The 24,470-nt window shown below is 36.5% G+C and overlaps 1 protein-coding gene across 1 annotated transcript in view; it reads left to right on the top strand.

Annotated features, from left to right (window-relative positions):
- The window catches only part of LOC145667456 (armadillo-like helical domain containing protein 1), a 60,000-nt gene extending 41,177 nt beyond the window's left edge, over window positions 1–18,823 (top strand). Inside the window, exons 8-9 of the mRNA XM_081734935.1 lie at window positions 185–386; window positions 18,255–18,823. Coding sequence (XP_081591061.1) covers window positions 185–386; window positions 18,255–18,602 — 550 coding nt within the window. The 3' untranslated portion in view covers window positions 18,603–18,823. The remainder of the gene's footprint in view (window positions 1–184; window positions 387–18,254) is intronic.
- Window positions 18,824–24,470: the final 5,647 nt, after the last annotated feature.

Raw genomic sequence — 24,470 nt, 5'->3', positions numbered from 1 at the left:
GCACAAAGCACCCGATAAAGGACATATATGGACATTCCTTGTTTTTTCCCTTACCCTTCATATAAATGAGCAAACAATATTTTTTTTTCAATACGTCTGGGCTTTTAGACCATGTTATGTAGGACCTGCTATGCCAAATAGTTAAATTATTGACAAAACTGATATATTTCCCCTTATATTCTAGGCGACTTATAGATCAAGAGGTTCTGGATGATATTCTTACTTTTGGCACATTTGAGTTTCTTGTGTTAGCACTGGGAACACCGCATATGCCGGAAAGCCAGCGTCGTGCGGCTGTTGTTCTGAAAACTTTGGCTCAAATGTCTGCTGATGTAAGAGAAGAATTAAGGGAACTGATGACACGACCAGTGTACAACAGGCTTATGGTAAGTTATTTTCTCAATTAACAGAGTTAATTTTAAAATTCAGTTGGAATTCCACTTTATTAGACTTCCAAACTATGCTATGCATAAGTGTCGGCAGTCTTAGAACGGCTTTGTCCGTCTGTCTGTCTGTTCACAGGTGAGTCATTTTATTTCAAATCAACCAATGATGAAAATTCATGTATTTACGCAATCAGCTTCAAGGTCACGACTCAAAAATAGCTGATTTTGCATTTTATTGTTTATTTCATTAACCATAAGAGAAGCTAAAAACTTTTCATCTGCATGTAATTTTTCCTGTAAATTTCAAATCTGCAATCAAAACTAATGAATATTGAATAGGTATAGAGTTATAGCAGCATTTATGGTCCAAAGCTCAGGCTCCGGAATGAATATGTGGTGAAAGTTGTACATGTGTGAAATTTTAGCACAAAGTTAAGAAATAACTAATTATATTTCGTGTGAACCAAATTTGGTTTTGGGTATTTGAACCTAAGGTCCCCCAAAACCCTGAATGTGTCTTTTGCCTCATAACTAGTTGCTGAAGTATTAATATAGGCTATTTGATACTGTATAACTTTTATAACAACTATTCCACATAGTAGCCTACAATTATAGCAAAAGTAACAGTTGACTTGTCTACTAACCATCAGCATTGTATAATGTATCAATGTTTACTGAAAGTCTTGAATAACTGGTTAATTTTATTAACAGTCTCATGTGATATAATATGTGGTCTTCCACTAGCTGTGATAGAAATGTGATCTGTTGCGTCAATAAGAATGTGATCGGCTGGCACCCATACGATATCGTCGGTTTCAGGCCAGTGAAAAGTGGAAGCGGGCCCTGCAGGGTGTAAAAACTTTGTGTTGTAGTCCTGATATTTTTCAGAATATTCTAGCACCATCCCAATCCACCATTTGCAGCCATAGACACAAGCTACAAATTTTCCTGGACCCTAGACTTTTACTTCTGATGCCTTCTGTTTCTATTGTTTATCTACCCAAACTCTATTTAGGCGTTCCATGGGTGTAGAGGGAATTAGTCCAATTTTTAAACTTATTTCACTGTCAGGAATGAAACTATGATTATTTAATGTTCCAGGTATTGTTTTCACAGAGACAAACCTATTTTCTTGAGTCGTGCGTGCTGCTGAACATCTTCAGTTGATACAAAAAATATCTAATGGATGTTTTATTGTCCACAGTCCATATAAAATTGCTGTGCATTTAATATTTGGTTCACAGTTGTCTTTTGTAAAGTCGCACATATTAGAAGTTTTATTTTGGTCCTTAGATTCAAATACCCAAAACCAAATTTGGTTCACACGAAATGTAGGTATTTCTTAATCTTGCGGTAAAATTTCACACACGTACAACTTTCACCACATGATCATTCCGGGGCCCAAACTTGGGACTATAAATGCTGGTATAACTCTACACCTAAATAAAATTCATTAGGTTTAATTGCAGATTTGAAATCTACAGGGAAAATTACATGTGGATGCAAATTTTTAGCTTCATAGCTCTTATGGTTATTGAAATAAACAATGAAACGCAGGATCAACTGTTTTTGAGTCGTGGCCTTGAAGCTAATTGCGTAATTATTTACTAATTAGCAATGAGGGCTGGAAAAGTTTTATTTTGTGAAATAACTATTCGCAGACGTGTCTTTCAATGTACAAAAAATTATCAAAATCTGAGACCATGAATTTTCATCATTGGTTGACTTGAAATAGAATGACTCACGTATCAGAGAAAAAATGGTGAGATATATCGAGCTGAACTTTTTTGCAATAGATTCAGCGTCCAAGAATGGATTCCATCTTCTAAATTAACGCCATATTCAAACCAAAAGTGGTTCAAATTAGTCATTTCCTGTTACAATGTTGATTACCATTCAACGAAAACAGTAACAGATAACGAGAAGTGGTCGATTCACCGTCTCAAGGCAACGTACCATGACTATCCCGAACACTACCAAAACCGGAAGTGGTTCAAATTTATTATCATTTCCATTTTCGATACTGATTTGTATAGAGCAGGAACGGTAAGAGGTATCGCGATGCGGTTTCCTACAATCGATTCAGCGTTCCAAGAATAAGTTTTATCCTCTCCACTAATCCTATATCCAAAAAATCAATAACCCTATTTCCAATTTCAACGATTATCGCCATAGAACAAAAACGGAAACAGGTAGCGAGGAGCGGTTTTCTGCATCGATTCAGGGTGTCAAGAGAACTTATCATCACAACCCGAAACAGTCTACCAAAACCGAAAGAGGTTGTAATTTACTACTACTTCCAGTTTTAATACTGATTTTCGTAGAGAAAGAGCGGTAAGAGATATCGAAATCCACGTTTTTGCAATCAATTCAGCTTTCCAAGGGTAGGTTCTAACTCCTCTTTTAACCCTCTATTGGATCCCGAAGGATTAAAATTAACCATTTCTGGTTTCAACCTCTTATTCTCACGTATAATCTTGAACAAATACAAAAAGTTGTAAAAGCATACTTTTGCCTGCCGTACTGTATGGATATGAAGGGTGGTCGCCGACGCCCCACGATTTTTTTAATATTTGATGTGAGAAGAGATAAACATCATCATCTTAGGTCAGCAATCTCTCGTTGAGCAGTTTTCCACCTTTCTGTATCCTGGGTCAGGCTTTTCATAACGGATAAATTTAGAAACCTATTCTTCAAAATAGGTATAGGTGACCAAACGGAGACGTTTAAGATGGACGAGACATGCAACTTGCATAGAAAATAGGTACGAGTCCTAAGGGAAAGAGACTTTTAGGGAAGTTAAGAGGAAGACGGGAGGATAATACAGAAGGATGTTCAGTTTATATTGGACAAATTTTGAAGATACTCACCTTACGAGAGATCCTATTTCTCTCCATTATACAGATACTGTATTCCTACATTCCGCCTCCCATAGTGTTCCTACAGCGTAGCCATTGTTGCCTTTGTTCATTAACATTTGTTGCTGCATATTCCAAGTAACATCATCTCCTACAATTTTTCAGTGTAAATTGTTCACTTTTCTCCATGTTTCATTCACTTTCTTTGTGCCCCCCTCTGCGCCGCCACTGTTTTGCCATCACTTATGCATAATTGGATTCTTCGGATGGGCTTTCCTTTGATATATTTTGACCCGACATTCGTATTTCTCTCCATTCTTGCGATATTGCAAATTGCCGCTTCGGAAGGTGACATTTCAGACGCCTCTAGCGTCCAAACGAAGCCGCATTCACCCAATGTTCATATGACATTTCTTTGCTTGTTTTTACCTGTAGATTCATCTCCCGAATTTTCCGTTATTGATGCACGACCACCCTGTATATATATATATATATATATATATATATATATATATATATATATATATATATATATATATATGTGTGTGTGTGTGTGTGTGTGTGTATCAGGGCGGGCGAGTATTTAATATCATACCGAAGGTAAGTAAATGATTTCTATTGTGGGATTGGGCTAGTAGCTTTTTCTTGGGCGAGTAAAATTTTGTTACTTATAGCATTACTGATAGCATTACCATTAAAATATTTAATTTGGTTTTATGGTTGAAATATGTCTTCCTGATAATAATTTTGTAATTTTTAAACTATTATTTTTATTTTGATTACAAAATACAAGGTGTTTATTTCAAAGTAACATTGCCATAAAATAGGTTTTAATGTTGCAACTCAGCAGCATTGCTCTATTATGGTCAAATATAAGAATAATTTCAGTAATTACCAGCAGTTTCGTTAAATTACCTCTTCCTACAAAGCAAGAAGCCACAAATAAATAAATAAATAATAAAAACAATGATAAAAGGACTTTCGCGGAACGCAGGAGATAAAGTTTCTACAATACTAAATTTGACTGTTCCTTGTTGAAGAAGATTTAAAAATATCTAAACAAGCGACCCGCAAATCATGTATATGAATATTGTATGAAAGCAATAATGTCAATTAAATGATCACTGAAGTTATAACACGTGCGGATAACGCAATAGAATGCGATGTTGCTTGTAAGCAACAGTGCCAAATAAAGGGTTAATGTTAATTCAAAATGTATTGTGTGTGTGTGTGTGTTCAAGAATGTGTGAATAGAATTCACAAATTGCCAGTGAACGCAACACTACATACGAGCAAGACTAATCTAATTTATTCTGCTTCCTGGCGAGACGTTATCCTGGTTCCCTCTGCGCTGATTCTTGTCTTTGTTGGACGAAGGGATTGTAGTCTCGGCGGCGATGAACTTGTAGATTCTGTTCCCTGGTTTCCTCTCTGAAGACTGATGATGAGATGTTGAGAAGTAGTTAGTCTCACAATAGATTCAAAATATACGATTTAACTAACGACGATTGTAGTCACTATAGGATATACTCAGACTACAATTGAGATCAGAGCTTACAGCAAACTATAGCTAATTAATGAAGCTGTAAGATTTATATTGAAAACTGAAAGTGACGGACTGACATGAGCGTCCAAGTTTTGAACCGATGATCGAGAGAAAAATGTAGACAAAATGAAGTCAGTCAGATTGATTATCAAAGACTGGCGACAAAGGACGAAGAAAATACCTCCAATCATCTAAATCTCAATGTATATCAATTCAACGCTTCTATATTTTCATTGTTGTTCCATTCTTGAATTGTCTTTATTTGTAGTTTTCTGTCGGATGATATTTGGCTTTACTCAATATGTGTGCGTAAGATGAAATTGTGACAGTTCGTGAACTCTACCAAGCATTCCTTTAACTCATACAGGAAATTACTACGTCAGTATTTTCTTGGCAGTTCCGCGTTACAACATGCGTCTGTGCGTCTGCATTTCTATTTTCTGAAAGTTTATTACCTTTTGTTTTTGTATATTCATTTTAACTTTTCCCGTTTCTCGTTCGTTGTACTGGCTAACTAAATGCTGCATACATAAATTACATATTGAAATATTATTATCAAAAATCAAAGTGATGCTGCAATATTAGTATGCCTACAGTGTAGTTGTTTCTGGTACAATTTCAACACTTCGTAAATATTTTTTTAAATATCGGACAGAATTATGGGGCGTGCCTTTCAAGCAAGTCCCGTTTTGAAATTAAAAGAGCATAAAACAAGCACACTTTTCGTGGCAGTTTTAGTGTTACATGAAAGCCTGTACCTTAATCTAGTTTTCTAAATAATTTCTATCAATATTAAGGCACTTATCATATCCTACAAGATTTTGGACGCCATCCTCATGGAAATATACCGCCTGATATGACAGCCCCTCCAACACGGCTGTTTTGATCTGATCATCATCGTCGTGGCGCTATCTAGATTCTTCTTCGAATGTAGGAACATAAGGTAGTCACTTGGCGCTAGATCGGGATTGTATGGAGGGTAATCAAGTTGTTCCCAGCCAAATGATGCAATGACAGTTTGAGTTTGAGTCTTCAATGATGACTGAAGATTCCCTACTGGGCTCCTTATCATAAATATTTGTGCGGCCATCTTTAAAACCTCTAATCCATTTCATACTACTCCATCGCTCATAATGTTTTTTCCCATATATTTCAGTAATCTGACGGTGAATTTCAGCCGCTTTCACACCTTTAGCACTAAGAAAACGAGTCACAATGCATTTTTCACAGTCGATGGGATTCTTAATCGGCGTAGGCATTTTAACTACACACAAACAAACCGAAACGTAATTTAGAGAAGAGAGCATCAATGTGCCCATGTCCTATGAAAGATAATGAATCCCCTATGCTTAACTATATAACCATATAACGTGAAAATCCCTCATCAAAGGACATACATTAGATCAGAAACCTCCTAATTTTGAAGTTTTTGGCAATTTAGATCCATAAAAGGAGATAGGATGGACCACCCAAATTTACAGTGGTATATATTTGTGTCCTAGAGAACATTTACCCAATTTGTTTTTTGACAATCCCATATCTAAGGGGTGGTTCTATGTACCTCTCAAATTTACGGGATATGCTTATGTCTTATGAAAGGAAATGGACCCCTATACTCATCCATATAACCATATAAGGTAGTAAAGCCCCATTAAGAGAATAAAACAGATAAAAAAAAACTGAAATTTACATTTTTGGCATTTTTACCCATAAAAGGGAACTAGATGAACCACCCAAACTTACTGAAGTACACAGTTCAGTGCTACGCTACCATACCAGATTTTTAGTTTTGGCAGTTTCCAAAATTTAAGGAGATGGCTCTATGCATTCCTCCCTAAATTGGTGAATATGCCAATGTACCCATTGCCAAATTTAGAGGAGTGATCCTACGTACCTCTAGGTCATCTCCCCTGGGCCATCCAAAAATTTTGCTGACTTGGCTAGCAGTACACAGTCCAGTGCTACTGTCTCCTACTGCGAGGAGCATATTGACATCAACATTTCCAGAACAAAAGAGTCTGAACCATCTTTTGACTGTTGCTTTTGATAACGTGTCTTGCCTATAAACAATACAAATTTCTTCACGAATCTGCGCACGATTTGCGTCTTTATCGAAATGAAATTGTACACACAGTTTTTGGGGAAGTTCATTGAACTTCACGACGCACTACCTTACGTCTGATTATAAAATTCCAATACACGTTGTAAATCTACTGAGCTGTCAACTTTCAATGCGTTTGGTCCGACCCGCTACGACTTATACCCTGAGATTTGGGACACTAACGCCATCTCGTGCGCAAAAGGGTAAATTCGTTTTAGTAAAAATCTGAGCCGACTATTGATTTTCTAGAGTTTTCCAAGTTAAACACACTGGGTCCATCAAAACCATGTTTTTGAACTTGATTTTTGAAAATAAACAACGTTGTTCATATAAGGACACAACAATACATGATCTTGTTGACGTCGAGACAAATTTATTGGGGAAAGTTGCTTTTGAATAAACAGATAACTAATGAACAAACAGCATAACGTCACGCTTTGTTTGATGACCCCATCGTTTAAACGACACTTGGTGGTGTGTATATTAACCCTTGTCAGTGGTCATCTCTTCACTTCCAACGAACAGCTGTGTATGCGCTATTCAATCGTGTTGTAGTATGGGCAAAATTGGATGTAAATCTGTGACATGTAATGTTACTGTTTTCATTCGTTTGAACCAGTTGAATAGTGTGAAGAACATGCATATATTATAAAATGAGGGAGAGAAACTTTTAACTAAGAATCGAAGCACATATTCAAGTGGTTATTTTGAGAGAAGAGACTCCTTCTCTCCGAAGAATCGCTCAGTGATCTAGTGGAGCAGTGCGTCAGTCTCTTAAAAGATGGTCACAAAGTGGTCATAGAAGCGCATTGATCGTCTAAAAATAACAACTTCCCTTAAGGGAAAGTTCACTTGAAAAATAAGCAAACGGATAGACGCTAATCGCTCCTGAAGAACCAATAGAACAATGGAAGAGCCATTTTTATTTGGTATCAAATAGCATGGTGGCCCAGCGCCTTCAGATGTGTGGTTTCACGGGTAGGATTGCGGTAAGGAACCGTTCTTTCAAGCAGGAAATATTACGAAAAGATACTCCTGGGTTAATGAAGCAAAATAAAATAGACTGGAACGATGAAGAATGAAAAGGGCACTCTGGATCGATTAATCGAAATCCGCCAACTTTTCGCCTTCCAATACTAGAACTTTGTGGTGAGTAATTGCCCCGAAGAATGCTTTCATATTGACCGTGTAACACCTACATCAAAGCACAGAGAAGGTAGCTTTACTGTTTGGGGATGCTTTACAGAATACCAAATTAATAATTTAGTTCGAATTAATGGAATAATGGACAAATACTTTATAACGTTTAAGCGAGACATGGAATTCCATCTGGATCGTCAATTTGGGGCAGTACTTCGTACTACAACAGGATTACCATCCTAAACGTTCTTCCAAGCTATGCAGTAATTATAATTATTTGCAATGCAAAGAAGACGGTTACATCGCCAACCAGTGGAATAATCGCCACACTCACCGGATTTGTTATAGCTTAGCTCACGAATCTCTGCCGCGATTCTAATTCTTCGTTGGCGTCAATCGCGGCAGAGACTCGTGTGCTAAGCTATACCTATCGATAGGCATGTGCGCGAGACCAAACGAGACGAGAACTGAAACAAGTCTCGTCTCGTCTCGCAAAATCAAAAGCTGTTCTCGTCTCGCGTCTCGTCTCGTCTCGCAGACCTAAGTTCTCGTCTCGCGTCTCGCAAAATTTTGGAAGTCTCGTCTCGCGGTCTCGCGCGAGACTTCTCGCGTTGGTCTCGCGGTCTCGCAAATCAATACTGGAATAATGTAGTCTTCATTCGACCCTTTTAAAATAATGTATACTCAAAGTTTACATAGTTTTGTTTCATAGTTGCATTGTTACACAATGCTTATCCACTCATTCCGATTCACAATGCTTGATTTTACACCCCACATTCTCGGTATTAAAAAATGCCAGTTTTCTGTAGTCTCTGTCTATGTGAAGTATGAATGAAATCGGCACGTTACATTTGAGTAATCTTACTTGCAAGATAAAAGCTTTCAAATAACTTGGTAAGACGGTAACTCAAATAGCCGTGTTTATAGTAAACATGCAGCGTTAGTAATATATATTTCACAACTTAAATGCACTTTCATCTAAACGTTTTTTTAACAATTGAGAGTTAAGAGATTAAACTTTAATAACTACAAGAAAGACTACAATGAGCTTAAATAAAAATTTATTCAGATCATGTGTATGTTTCTTAGACAAATACTCTTCCATCACAAAAACAGAATTTCATTAGCACCACTTATACTCAATACAAACCGTCTTTCGCAAACTGAGGAATGGAATGAAATTCACGCAACGAACCAAGCTCATCTGAAATAATATTTCAAACTGTTTGCAATCTGAAACACTAGTTTTTTCCTCAAAATCAAAACAAAACCATAAAAAGTAGTGGAGTACCGACAGCATTTTTCTCCCCAGTGACGACGCTAGCTTTAAGTTCTTAGGGTGGCAGATACATTTTCAGAGGGCGGCTATTTGCCATGCCAAATATGACATATTTATTACGTTTGACTTATTTTACATTATATTGTGTAATTTCGTTGCTGTTTTTATATTAGACCTATATGATTATAACTTAAACTTATTTCAGGTAAAGTTTGTAACTAACAAATAAGTAACGTCTGCATATGAAATATTTTTTCAATGAAACTTTTGAAATCTAAACATAAATTGAATTACTTTCGCGTATGCTCCGAGTAACACATTCGCCCAGTACTATATGCTACGCATCTCTCTCTCTCTCTCTCTCTCTCTCTCTATATATATATATATATATATATATATACGGAGAGAGAGAGAGAATTTACGAGGAGTTGCTGAAAATGTCCTAGTCCAATCCAGGAGTGTAGGTACTAGGTAGGTACTAGTTAGAAAAATGAAACCGCAGTTTAGAAAAACATATCTCTGTATGTACAAATACAAATTTGCATATTAATAATGAAATTCTTATTGTTTCTCAGGCTTCTGAAATGATTATGTGTGCCCAAACAGATAATTTCACGAACATCCAGATCCTAACTGTTATAACATTTTTGTTCCACCAAGGAAAGTCACCGAAGTATATTAATTAGGAAATCAGTGAAACACCATGGGACTCTCCTCCGTTATATACAGTGGTGAAGAACTAAATGGCTTAGTATAAACGTGGCGATTTCTCAACAAATTATGCTTTACATCCAAGATGATTAAAAGCAATGACTCTTCCCGAAATCACGGATGCAATTTGTGACATTATTCTTGAAAATTGCAGCATTTCAGCCAGTGGTGGATATAGCCCGGGGCTGGAGGGCCAAGGCTACCCCAGTGTTTGAGTGACAAAAATCATTTAAGCTATTATTATATAGTTTCTAAAGTGTATAGTAAACTCACGATATACATATTATAGTCTGAGGTCTGGCTACACCCCGCTTTTTTAGTTTTTACCTTCTCAGCAAAACTTGTGTCAGAGATTCTGGGCATTTCTTTGGAACTCGTCGGTAACATAATTCAGAATGGCTTGGGTATGCTCAAGTTCTCGACATAATGGGTTCCCAAAATATCTGTCAGGAGAATAAAAGAGTGACGGCATTAAGAGAAGTCTTCTTTCAATTTGACCGTAATGCTGATCAATTTCGCTCACGAATAGTAACCATAGATGAAATATGGTTGTACCACTATGATCCTGAATCGAAACAACAGTCAATGGAGTAGTAGCGCTCATTTCTCCAACGCCCCAAGAAGTTCAAGACACAGAAGTAGGTTGAGAAACTGTTTGCAACATTCTTCTGGGATAAGTATGGAGTCGTACTCATAGACTACCTCCGCAACGGTCAAATAATTAATCCAGAATCTCTACATTACTTACAAAACTGAAAGAAAAATTCAAATTTCAACGCTCTGGAAAATGAAAAGAAAGGAATTCTCTCTCTCTCTCTCTCTCTTTTTTTTTTTCAGGAGAATACATCTGTCCATCAAGCCCCTGCGAACACAACTGACATTGCATAACCTAAGATTTCAATGTCTAGATCATCATTCTTATTCCGCAGATTTAGCTCCGTCTAACTATTACGTGTACTTATTTCCCAAACTTAAATAACACTTGAAAGGACGCCATTTTAGATCTGATAGGGATAGTGCTACGAACAGTGGTGCGAGGAAATCTTCAGATTTTTTAACTTTTCTGCAAAAACTGGAGCACTGCACAAGGTAGTATATTGACTTTCGGAGAAAGTGTAGAAGAAGTAAAACTTTACCATTCCACGTGCACTCCTTCTGGGTTGGGCAACGAATTTTTCAGCAGCTCCTAGTCAATATGGTAGACGTCACGTCACTACTTTGAAACAAAATAAGTAAGGGAACAATAGTGTAAGCCAATTACTAACTAAAGATCAGCACTCTGACAATACGTTTTATTGGGAATCAATTTAATTCCATAAATTTATTATTATCATTTGCAGGAAGGGAAAACACAACTCATTTTATCCCCTTCAAAAAAATTAAGCCCTGGTAGTTGCAAACTAAGCTGTTATAAGCACATCCTCTGAATATTGAAAGCTGTGAATAATGTTTCAGAAAAAATAAGTATAGAACCTTTAAATAAAACAAAATATGAAACTGAAAACTTCAAACCTGGATAAATACAAACAAGTTATGTAACTGGTTTTACTTTTCTTTTGTTTCCAATCGAAGTTGATCCAATGAGAAGAAAACAAGTCGACCAAATCTACTATTGCTCGCTAGGCACAATAATTAAAAATCATAAGAAGTATAACTAAAATTTACCTGAAAAGGCGCTGAATTAGAAAACAGAAATACTCAGCCGCTCAAAGAAGAAAGCTTGAGGACTTATCTACCACATAGTAAATCCATGGAAAGTACAGTAGACTACAATTTGACAATGAGATTGGTTATGATACTGATATAAAATACTACATGTAGAATGTTTAAAGATTGTAGGAGTTTGGGGGGGGGACAGTCTAGGTAGCAGTCAGAAAGCAGAAGTAGCTACTAGGGGGCGCTCGCCCCCCTTGCCCCCCTCTGGCGTCGTCACTGTTTCTCTCCCTCAATTTCTGACGAATAAAAGCTAATCAGTTCTGGTTTTGGTGAGAGGATCCGTCTTGCAGCCATAAATCCATTTATCCTAAATTTATGTTTACGGAAAGAAACAACTGCTTTATTTTGACTAAAAAATTTTCCTTCTTAAATAAGCCAATAGGCCCTTTTTTTTGCCTTCATAAAACAAGTTACCGTAAGAAAACAATTTGATGGGCAGGGGGAACAAATCTGTTCTAAACCCAGAGGCTTTACATCACATTGGAACTAAACACGTGCCTTTTTCCCTCATATATATATATAATGCATTGAAAATAGGAAGAAGAAAGTCAGAGTGTCAGGGACAGACAGAAACAGAGAGAGAGAGAGAAGATATGGTATCCTCTGACCGACGCCTCGAATTTCTGCACTGAAGGAAAAATCAAAGCGAGCCGTATATATTTGAACTAGGATATTTTTACCGAGGGTGCAATAACAGAAGACCGCAGCCGCGAATATGCAATGTTACCTAAGTTCATTGTTTCCGTCTACAAAATTTTCCGAAAAGACGTCTTCCAAATATGTTTTCCATAAAGAAATAAAAAAAATGCATTGTACTGGTGTTTGCTATCCTGCTTTTATGATTTGTCAAGATGTAGTCTCATCATCAGGAAGAGGGTGGATACACAAGGCAAAACGTGTCGTTTTTTCCCCCGATTTTCCTCCCCCTCCTCAAGAACTTTATGACCAAAGATCTTGGCTCACGACCCCAAAGAGAAAATAAAGAAAACAGTGTAGATAATGGAAGAATCTATTTTATTACATTTTGGGAAAGTAGTGACAAAAAAAAAAAAAAAAACTAACACAATCTTTATTTCTTGAATCTTTTGTCATGAGGAAATATCCTAAAATAACTAGATTTTGATTAACCTTGTTAACTTAAACCTATCATGAAATCAGTAATTGTGACAATCTGACCAAACCATTTCAAGAAGCAAGAACAGCTAACTAAGCAACTATCAGTGTTGCCGAAAAGTTACAACACTTACCCCGTTAACTAGATACTTTGAAACTTCCAAAATAACAGTAAAACATAAAAAAAATCAATAGAAATTTCATAATACAAAGGAAAATTGTATTTTTTTATTTCCACTAGTCGACATAATTTATAGTAAATGTTCAAATAAATGCTAGCCCAAAAGTTTAGAAATAAACTATTAGTTACTGACTTGCCTTCGTCTGCGATTGTCTCTACGATTTCAGGTGATGATGCTGTGTGGAAGGGATGTTTCGATGAGAACCATGCACTTCTAAGGTATCAATTTTGTAGAACATTAACATCTTTGGGGAGTTCATAATTATGACAGCATTGTTCCTTACTGCAACGTACAGCACGAACGCACAATATTGATTTACCTTTTCTGGACCCATTCTGTTCGAGGGTTGAGGACGAGCAAGTTCAAACAAATTTTCTTTAAATTTGGCTTCACTCGAAATAAAAATATGTTATATCCACTCGAGAACTCGGTTCAAAAAATCTCCAATTCGACTCGATATTTGCTCAAGTTTCGAGTAGTGTCGGGACCAAACAAATTTAATTCTATAGTATTAGTAGTTTTTATATTAACTAGTGATAGATGCGCTCACGAGATGCGACAAGAGGAAAAATTAGTCTATCTTGAGATGTCGTTAATGTATTATCTCGAAACAAATGTGAACTGTTTCTTGAATATCACCAGTCCTGGTCACGAAGCGAGACAGATTTGATTTTGTCTCGCCCAATCTCTATCTCTCGCCTCAAAAACAAGATTAAACAAAACAAAATACGGAAATTTAGCTGTTTGTTTAGGCAAATAGTAAACATTTTCACTTTTGGTATGACCAGGCCTGAATTCAATTCATTTTTGGTGTTTATTTAGCGTGGTAATGGTACAAGAGGAGTTATATAAAGAATAAATATGCGAAATCAGTGGACAATTTACTGAAGATATTTTCAGCGAAACAATTATTGTTGTTCTCCTTCTTTTGCGAAAACTTCATCCTCAACCTTATAAGTGTCTACACGTTCAGCCGAATCTGATCGAATTCATCGTCTGAACCGTCTAAATTCAGAACTTTTCTCGAAACTGTTTTCGTATTGAAAACATGGATGATAAGTTCCGAAGGCTTTTGGCAACAACAGATCCTTTCATTTCTTCTTTAGGCAAATCCTTTCATAAGAAAATGAAGAATTTGTCATCTGAAGCTGTAAACCTTTTAATTATTTCCAACACGGAAGCTGACAAAAATTTAGACGACTCAAACGAAGGTGATGAAGGGAATAACTTCCATGGAGATTCGGCTGAACATGTAGACAATACCTATAGAGTTATTCCATGTGGAAACGACAAATTATGCCAAAATCTTCGTGCGGTTGCATTCGAGATTTGAGTATTTGTCTGAACACTTATCAATATGTGATAGGAAGGAAAATGGAATGATTTGTAATGTACGCCATTCATGTTGAAGATACGACCATAGTTGAATATTAAGTTATGTTCATTTTCTTGGAGCTCTATCGAGATTGAAAAAATAAATAAATAAATAAATAAATTCAAAATTGCACTATAGATATGTGGACAGTCCTTTTTTTTTTTTTTTACCACGTAGTAGTGACGCAAATACACATTTTGGGTTACGAAATATTTGGATCTTTTTAGTCCAAGTCGATGAATTAAACCAAAATTATATTTTCGGAAGAAGTATTGAAAAATTTGTTGTGTCAAAGGGAACGTGATTTTGAGAGAATAATAAGTATCATCTGTATTTTCTATAGAAAAAAAATCATCTTTTGTGTTTCTAATTCCTATTAGTGCTAGTGGTATAAAGTATATAGTGCATAGAGAACGGATGCTGAGCTATGCCCCCTCTAACTTCTGATCGGAAATGACTAAAACGCTCAAATTTGTGTTTCTGAGCCTCATTAAAGTATCTGTTTTCATGTTGTCACTTTATATTGTTGTTGTGGCTCCAAAATTCAAAGAAAGAAAGAAAGAAAGAAAAGAAAGCAATACATATCAATCTCCAAAACAGATGTGACCATTACAGCCTTTTGAAGCTCCAACGCTACATCAAGATTGTTGTGTTGTCTGCATTCCAGGGTCTGAAACCGCTACAAACAAAATCAAATTTTGCAAGTAATTACAAACAATCGTGAACTGAGTCTACTAAAAGGAGTGAAAACAGAAAAACACGACTCTCGTTTGTGATTGCATTCCTTTCTACACCCGGACTTTGTTTACAAGAATGTTTTTGTGTAATTTTATAGCTGCTAAGAAACGTGAAGCAGCAAGGAACGTGCAGCCAGGTAAACACATGCCGGGAGAGAAGTAAGTCGAAATACAAATTGAAATTTTCACCACTTGTGGAGGAAGCATATTTCTTGCTGGAATCAAAATATTGTTAGTATTCCACTGTGCCTTTTTGTTCGACACGGTTTAGAACTTTATAAATATTTCTGGTTATTATCATTCACATAATCGACCGTCTTGCTCGATTTTTCGCTTTCAGGTGGAATGACTCTATATGGTTGAGGACTAAGCTTTCGAAAAAGGAGAAGAACAATTGTTTAACTGAAAAATTAAAATGACTTCATTAAGTTATATTTTAGTTAATAAATGACTGGTAGATTGACTCTGTCCTAGCTATTGAAGTAGACAAAGTATCTTTCCCTCTCGAATCTCAAACTTTTTCAGACGCAGTCCGCTATATGGATCCGCAATTTTGAATTTTTAAATTTTAATGTCAAATTAGTAAGTTTGTAATCAACAAAGTCAAATGCACCAATGTACCAAGTCCAGTTCGCCAATTTTACTTTTTCCAAATTTTGTCCTCCATTTTTTTAATTTGATGTCAAATTGATAATTAACAAGATCAAAAGCCTCATTATAGCAATTTTTTGCCCATTTTTACTGATTTTGAATTATGACCACGTTTCAAGCATTTGATCCATAGTTTATCGATCTCTGTGCGTCGCCCTTTTGGACCGTCGGTCTCCTGGCTGTCGCTTTCTTTGTGCGTCGCCTTTTGACCCGTCGATCTCTTGGCTAACGCTCTCCTGGTTGTCGCTCTTTTATCATCACTCTCTTTGCTGGCGCTCTACTGTCGGTACACCCATGTTTATTACAAAACTCGATCCTGACATTATTAACTATCTTCTCCTCAATATGTATGATGGTACTTGGAAAAGAATACCATATCAATATCACAAATGTAAACTATGCGAGACCGCGAGAAGTCTCGCGAGACTTCTCGCGCGAGACTTGCTGAAGTCTCGTCTCGCGTTCTCGTCTCGCAAAAGATATCAGGTCTCGTCTCGCGTTCTCGTCTCGCAAAATATTATAAGTCTCGTCTCGCATTCTCGTCTCGTTTGCGAGACGAGACGAGACGAGACTTCTCGCGTTCTCGCGTCTCGCGCCCATGCCTACCTATCGAGCTCTTGTAAGATGAACTTGACAGGAGAGTCTAACTAACGAATGCTGAAAGTCTTTGGAAGGATCTTCAGAGCTACTGGAGTTGAGTTGATTTTGAGTTTAACGTCTCTTTCAGCAGTGAGGCTATATGTGACGGGATTTACTGATTAACGTGGAATCCGAACCACATGAGCTCCCGCCAGGAATCGAACTCGGATCTGCCACGTCAAAGGCGCATACTCAGAGCTACTGGAGTCACATAGCTGAATAATTTAATCAAACAAATACCTGGAATTTGTAAAGCTCTTATCAAGGCTAAGGGTCGGCATTTCATTGAACGCAAACATACTCAATAAATTGTCTCGGTGGGAAACAAAACCATGTGTTTTAATTTCTTTATATAAGCAATGTTTATTTTTACGGAACAAACTGGGTGTTGTATGGATACACACACACACACACACACACACACACACATATATATATATATATATATATATATATATATATATATATATATATACTTAATTCTGAAAAATCAGTAGTGTGCTCAGACTTTTGATAATGATTATATATATATCTTACATTATACCCTGTCGTTGAGCAGTAATTCCTCGTGATAGCAATAGTAAATAGATATTCAACCAACAACCTTCATAAGTGTTTAGTATTTTCGAAACATCTAAGTAACACTTAGAAGCGTGCCAGCAGGCGCTAACAATAATTAGGAGCCGCCCCGCATTTACAAACTAACAACCTCTACTGAACTGTTATAATAATATCAAATAATTGTTAGAATTGTTTGTCTTCTTTGGTTCCATAAAACGAAAATACTATACAAACTTTGAGCGCAGTTACAATATCCTTACCTCATAATTGGGCTGTGGTGGCTCAGTGGCAGAGCGTTCACCTCTGGTGCATGGGGTCCTTGGTTCGATCCCAGCTCGACCAAGTGAACTTTGTCGTGGACCAACACCGTGAGCGTGGGTTTTCTCGGGTTCTCCCGTTTTCTCCCACTTTTTCATTCCACCATTTCATTAATTTCTCATCATCACCGTCCCCTTTAACCTACCCAGCATAACCATGGAACGTAAAACTTACAGATTACATTTCATTTCCTTACCTCATAATAAGTAGATCTGAAGGTCAGTTTCTAAATCGGATTTTATACAAACTCACTTTGTCCTAGAGCGTGAAGCGACAATGTACGTTATGTAGCCAGATACTAAGGCCACTTTCCATGTTTCTTTTCTCTAAGACAAGCATCAAGTTTATTTCCAAGTCTACGAAATGAAGTGTAATATACGGTACAATGCAGCTACCTCGTATCTCAAAAACAAAACATTACTTTATAGAAGAAAGAAAAGTTGGAGATTAGTTGAAAGTAAGCGATTTTTCTGATGGAGGAACCAATTACGATAACAAACTGACCTCTCCATAAAAAAAAAGTCGCCGACTTTTAACGAATTTCCAACTTTTTCAAACGTTATAGTTCTTCTTTTGTCAAGTTGTGTATTTTTGAGATACGAGGTAGCTGCAAAGTACCGTCTACGCTTCAATTGTGGCGTACGCAAGGGGGGTTCGGGTTTAAATCCATCTTGGGCAAGAGTATTATGGAAAAATAAACATTTGCTATTAAGATATTACGAGTACGTATATAAAAAATCACTTGTGTTTTGAAAGAATATGAGATTGAGCGCTTAAACCCCTTTAATGAAAATCTGCGTATACCACTGCCTGGCAAGGTTATTTCTCTTCTTGTTCTCTGTTCCTGTTCTTAAACTAAGTTGATAAATCATATCCTATTAATTGTCATCGCTCTTTCTATACTGTAATGTAGAGACATATACTTTATATTTTTCTTACAGGTAGATCCTGTGGATGTGGCTAATACCCTATCATCTGTATTGGCTACCAAATTTCGCGACTGGGTGAATGCTAGAATTAAAGCAATGTCTTCTAATCAACAAGCAGGTGCATTCTCTAAAGGACTGCTTCCAACAAGATGGGTTGGCGAGAAGGACGATTCAAGCGAAGACAGAGATTCAATTATGAAATTTACTGGTAGATACAAGGAAAACTTAAGCGTTGAAGGAGGTAGATACGACGAAGACAACTTGATCTTTAAAAATCAGAGAAGATCTATATCGGAGAGTACGATTCAGAGTAGCATTTTGGAAGAAGATGATACTTCACAGCGTAGAAACTCTTCCTAATTTTGGTAGTAGAAAACAGCTTAGTATTTATATGATATTATTAGTAGAAAGTTTGTTTATATCAATTTAACATTTTCTTTCTACAACGAAATTTGTAGCTCTGAAGATGAGTTTGTAATCTGTACTTAATTGTATACTTGTATTAATGACGTTTTGAAGTGTTTTTTTTTTATAGAATTCTTTTGAAGTGAGTGTCAAAATAAAACAAGAATTTGTCTCTCCTCTTCTTGTTTCATATATTATCTAGCTGATTGTCAATTGAATTCTGGATTTTTTCCTTTTATATAAAGAAAATTAAGTGTAACTTTATTACAGCGTCAGAACATTTTATGTAATTTCATAATACAGAAAACTCGATCATTTCATTTTCATGAAACATCATAAACTGAAATGATGGATCATCATAGCACCTACAGAGTCTCTTTTAGCAGGAACAACAAGTGTCCTCTTGTTCAACACACTTTGGGTTGGTACGATTGAAATGTCTAAAATTTCCTGCGAAAGCAACCCTCTATTACGCAACCAAAGTCACACATACGACATTACAAACACCATATATGTTCAGAAAACATGCTGGGGTGCGCAGACAGACAAGAAAAGTGCATTGTTGAGCAGGGTATGTGAAAGCGCTCCATAGACAACACACAATTGGGATGATTTTTTTTGGAGTTGAAACTGGAACATTCTGTACCGGTACATCTAGCAGTGAGGAACATTAACAGTGTAGTTTCACCAGGGACGATAAATAAATGTACTAGAAGCCATTGTGTTTCGAAATTCCTTGTCGTTGACACTACATTAGAAAATAAACTCGTCCACATAACAGGATGTCCTGATGAACTCCTCAGTAACATCGTAAAAGCGAATCCTCACAAGAGTGTTTGTGCAATTGTAAACAAAGTAGACATATGCTACACCAACTGTCATTCGTCCTCATGGATGACACATGAGCTGGCACCGGTTAGCAAGGATCATCGTCTGGAACTGTGCAGTTCTTTGAGTGTTCGGGTAGCCAAAAACGTTTCTTGCATCGGATTGTTATTTCCGATTAAAAATGGATCTACGACGACAATTATAATGTCCAGGACAGTTGTTGGAGCATGCTTCACGTGCAGAACGGTACTTTTCCTGGGATGCTGAGAATATTTGCTTTATGGTAGGGATGACCTATCATGTCTTTCTCGTCGAGGCGAAATCATCACTGCGTTACAGTCCTGCATTACATGAAATACCAACGCAAATCTGACCGCAAACAGCCGTCAATGATCAATTCATATGGTATTCTCACGTTACACGACAATCCACGCCCACATATTGCTCAAAACTGGAGACTGTAGACTCTCCATGAGTCACAGTACAAAACCTTTCCTTCTTTATCGCATTGTCCTGACGTCTCTTCCACCGACTAAAACTTTTTTCAACATCTTGATCACTTCTTGACAGAGTGTACGTACGTTTTCTCGGGATTGTCCCATTTTCTCATGCCACCATTATCATCAATCTCATCATCAGCATCTCCCTTAACCTCAGTGCATAAATTTGAGAAGTTAAGCGGCAGAGAATTTTCCTGATAAAGGGATGGAGGTACGGTTGAAGACTTCTTCGCATTGTACACTCCAGACTTTTTCGCCATGGAAAGCAATTATTGCTGAGAGATGTGAAAAATGTGTAGCTGAAACTGAAAACGACTTTGTCTAACCGTAATATTTTTTCATTTTTTCTGCCCTTTACAGATATATACAATAATATAAGCAAGAAAATTAAACAGAGATTAAAACGACTGTAGGTAATTTTTATTTAAAACTAGTTGAATATACCTATGCTTCGCATGGGGGCTGTATTTGGAACTCGAACGCCTGTGGGAGTATCACCATTAGAGATGCAAAAAAGCCGGCTTTTTTGAATCGATGCTTTTTTGCACATAAAAAGCCGGCTTTTTTTGAAAAAAAAACGAGAATTTTGGAAATTTTGGCTTTTTTCATTTTCATGATTTTTCTGTTTAAATAGCTTTCTTATAGTATACTCTAAAGTTAAATAAGATTTCATGACCTGAATGCCATATTTCGCTTTGGAATTCACCATCATGATGGAGGGACCACAAAGTACGTAGTATTAGGAGGGCAATTTTAGAAGCTATTTAACTTGATTTTAACTTCTGAATTATCGACATTTTTTCTTCTCTAGATCATTTCTTTTTAGTCATCCGTGTTTCACTTCTTAGAGCTTAGTACTCTAGCTTCTAGCACATAATTAAACTTATGTTTTTCAATATATCCATCAGATTGTATGTTTTTCAATATATCTGTCACAGCGTACTTCCACATTTCCGTTATACTGTAGCTGTGCAATGATTTAACAATAATCTTCCAGACACAACCTTGAATACCATTTGATAGAAATAATCAGTATCGGATTTAGAAAACTATTTGGGAGGGTTTTTTTCTGAATAATGTTTGATTTTTCTAAAAATTTCTAACTTTTATTTAAGAGAAGCTTAAGTTTATGAGTACAGGCTTAACAAATATTTCGTTTCGTTTGTATATTCAGCTATAATCTTCCAGATACAACCTTGAAGACCATTTTATACTGATAATCAGTGGCGGATTTAAAGTATTTTCGGAGGGGCTTTTCTTATTAATGCTTAGTTTTTCTAAAACTTCCTATTTTTTTATTTTTTATTTGAGGACAGCTTGAAGTTTATGAGTAAAGGCAAAACAAATATTTAGTTTGTTTTAGAAATTCCTTAATTTCGGGGTAGAGGCTTTAATCCGGAAGACATCCCCACCCTAACCCTCTTCGCAAATCCATCACTGCTGGTAATTAATAATAACAAAGATTTAAAAACGATTAGAAACTAAGTCGGCCAGGACTCACAGTACACGCACTATCTCTACATTCACTGATGGAATTAAGAAAAACTTTTGTCAAAATGGTCGAATGCGGGGTTGAATCCCGTACTTCACGATTGAAGCGCGAAAGCTAACCACTCACTCATGTTTGTTGTGCAGTTGTGCTTAACTTAAATGTATTCTCTCTCTCTTTCTCTATGACCACAAAAGCTCTCCATTGACTTCTGTCCTTATCCAATTCAATCCAGTTTCTACTCTGTATTCCTATTTCTGCTAGATCCATCTTAATATTGTCCTCCCATCTGGGCCTAGATTTTCCTATGGACGTTTCCCGATTGGATTTCCAGTTAAAACTTTGAAAGCGTTCCTACTTTCTTCCATTCTGGCTACATGACCTGCTCATCTGAGCTTCCTAGACTTGATGACTCTAACGATGTTTGGTAAACCGTATAAATTATGTAGTTCCTCGTTATGAAGTTTCCGCCATTCCCCATTCCCCTTCCTCTTGGATCCAAATATTCGTCTCAGAATTTTATTATCAAATAATTTCAGTCTGCGTTCTTCCCTCAGCGTAAACGACCATGTTTCACAACCATAAAGCATAACAGGCATGATTATCGTTTTATATATTTTAAGCTTTTAATTCCTTGACGAAATTCGCGACGACAAAATATTTTGAACTGAATAATAACAAGAATTTCCTGATTTTAGTCGAAATTTAATTTCTTTGTGGGTATGATTTTGGTCTGGCAATACTGATCCACGATATTTGAAAGTATCCACTGTGTCGAAAGTATTAATTGATATTTTAACGCACTCATAATTTGCTGTATTACGATCCTTGTGAACTCCCTTGTATTTAGATTTCTCTGCATTTACTCATGTCCCTGCAACCGTTTAATAAGGCCTCCGTATTTCTTTCGACTGTTCTCCTATCAGATTTACATCATCAGCATACACCATAACCTGGTGAATACCATTCAACTCTAGGCCCTAGTTCCTATCTTTGATTTTTCTTATAGCGTACTCCGGAACAAAGCTGAATAATAACAGCGATAACGCATATCCTTGTTTCAGGCCAATCTCGACGTGGAAGCTCGAATTTTTCTACTCGGACTTTACTCTGGAATTCATTTAAACACTTCATAAATCTAGCTTTTTCGGTATTTCAAATTCTGTAAGAATGTTGTACAATGTTTTCCTCCTTACCGAGTTGTAAGCCTTTCTAAAATCAATAAACAGTTGATGTACTGGATAATATATGCCCATTTCTTTTCGAGCATTTGTCGAATGGTAAATATCTGGTCGATTTCGACTAAATTCACACTGATAATCTCCAATAATTTCATCTGCGTATGGGGTCAATCTTATTAATAGAGAAATGCCTCGATAATTATTACAATCAATTTTGTCGTCTTTCTTGTGAATTGGAACAGTGATTGATTCTTCCACTCTTTTTAAATGTATTGGGTTGGCAACTAAGTTCCCGCCGTTTTTGGTGTGAGGCACCCATGCTCCACACTTCTGAACTTTGCTAATCGAGTGAAGATGCTTCTCAAAAGTAGTGTGGGAGCAATCCATTGTCTCTGCCAGTTCTCCTGTTGTTTGACGTGGATTTTCATGCAAAAGGTGGTTCAATCACTCTTCACCGAACTCAACTGGACGGCCAGAACGAGGTGCATCTTTGAGGTCAAAATTTCCTTTTTTGAGCTTTGCATACCAATCACGGGCGGCTCTTTCAGCTATAGCACCTACTCCGTACACAGCACAAATATTGCGAGTACTTTCTGCGGCCTTAGAACCTTGATTAAAGGCAAAAAGAAGGAGGTGTCGAAAATGCTCATTCTTCTCAACTTGACATTTGATGTTAATGATATGTAAATATTAAGAAAATGTATCTTAGTAAGAACGAAACATACATTTAGTTAGAACAATATATTCTCTTTCGAATTATGTACAACTTCGTGCCAAAAGTATTTAATGTCATGCAGATATTTCCAATTACAAACCGGCGGGAACTTAGTTGCCAACCCAATATTTCATAGTTTTTCATTTTTGTAGAAAAAAAAAAAGTTTCCTAACTATATGTTGAATTTTCTTGTTAAAAATTTAGAAACCTTCAGCATTGGGTAAACCGTGATGGTGGTTATATATTCTACAGCCTAGGAAACCATACGCTCAGATGAACCGTCTATTACGTATATGATCCATCAACAGAAAATTCGATACTTTCCCGATTCTGCCGATTCTGAACAAGCTTAACTAGCAGTCAGTGCATTACAGAATTTGGGACTTTACCGACTTTGCAGATCCGAAGCACCTGATAGGTGGTAACAGATTATTACGTATGTGATCAATCAGTGAAAAATTTGTTCGAAATATTCATGCAATGTATATGAAAATTAAAACTTAACTGAAAAATTTCAAGAATGTACAGAACCACCCGAAACGAAGCTCTTAATGTGCAGATTTCTCTCATGTTTTTCTTTACTTTGCTTCAAAAAGAGGGTGTGTGATATTTTGAAGTAAAAATACTACATACAATTTTGCTAGTTATTTGTGTATCATTTTTTAAAGTACTTATTGTATAAAAGAGGTTAAAATATTATTACATACATTGGTTAATCCTTTAGAATTCATAATGTAAATATGTTAAGAATTTTAAAAAAATCTTTTTGAAATTCATGGTTTATTTTCGAGGTTTCATATTATTATCTGCATCAGCCACTATTTAAACAAGTTCTTTTTGTTGTAGAGAAGCGAAACAAAGTCTGCTTTATCAGTTTAAAGCAAAAGTTTCAAAAAAGCCCAAAATTTCCCAAGCGAAGCAGAAAAAACCGAGTTTTTTTCCAAAAAAGCCGGTTTTTTCCGAGTCCTTGCATCTCTAATCACCATTGATCCCAGCGACCGCGACTATCATGGATTTGATACTAATATCGGTCATTTTGGGGTATTTTTTATATTTCTCGGTATTCCCCCTCCCCGCTGACTCCCGGTCTGTATACAATTGTAACTAAAT

This window comes from Thermobia domestica, chromosome 1, assembly GCF_964235325.1.
Source record: "Thermobia domestica chromosome 1, izTheDome1.hap1.1, whole genome shotgun sequence".
In the NCBI taxonomy this organism is placed as follows: Eukaryota; Metazoa; Arthropoda; class Insecta; order Zygentoma; family Lepismatidae; genus Thermobia; species Thermobia domestica.
This window is presented reverse-complemented; position numbering and strand designations above follow the sequence as displayed.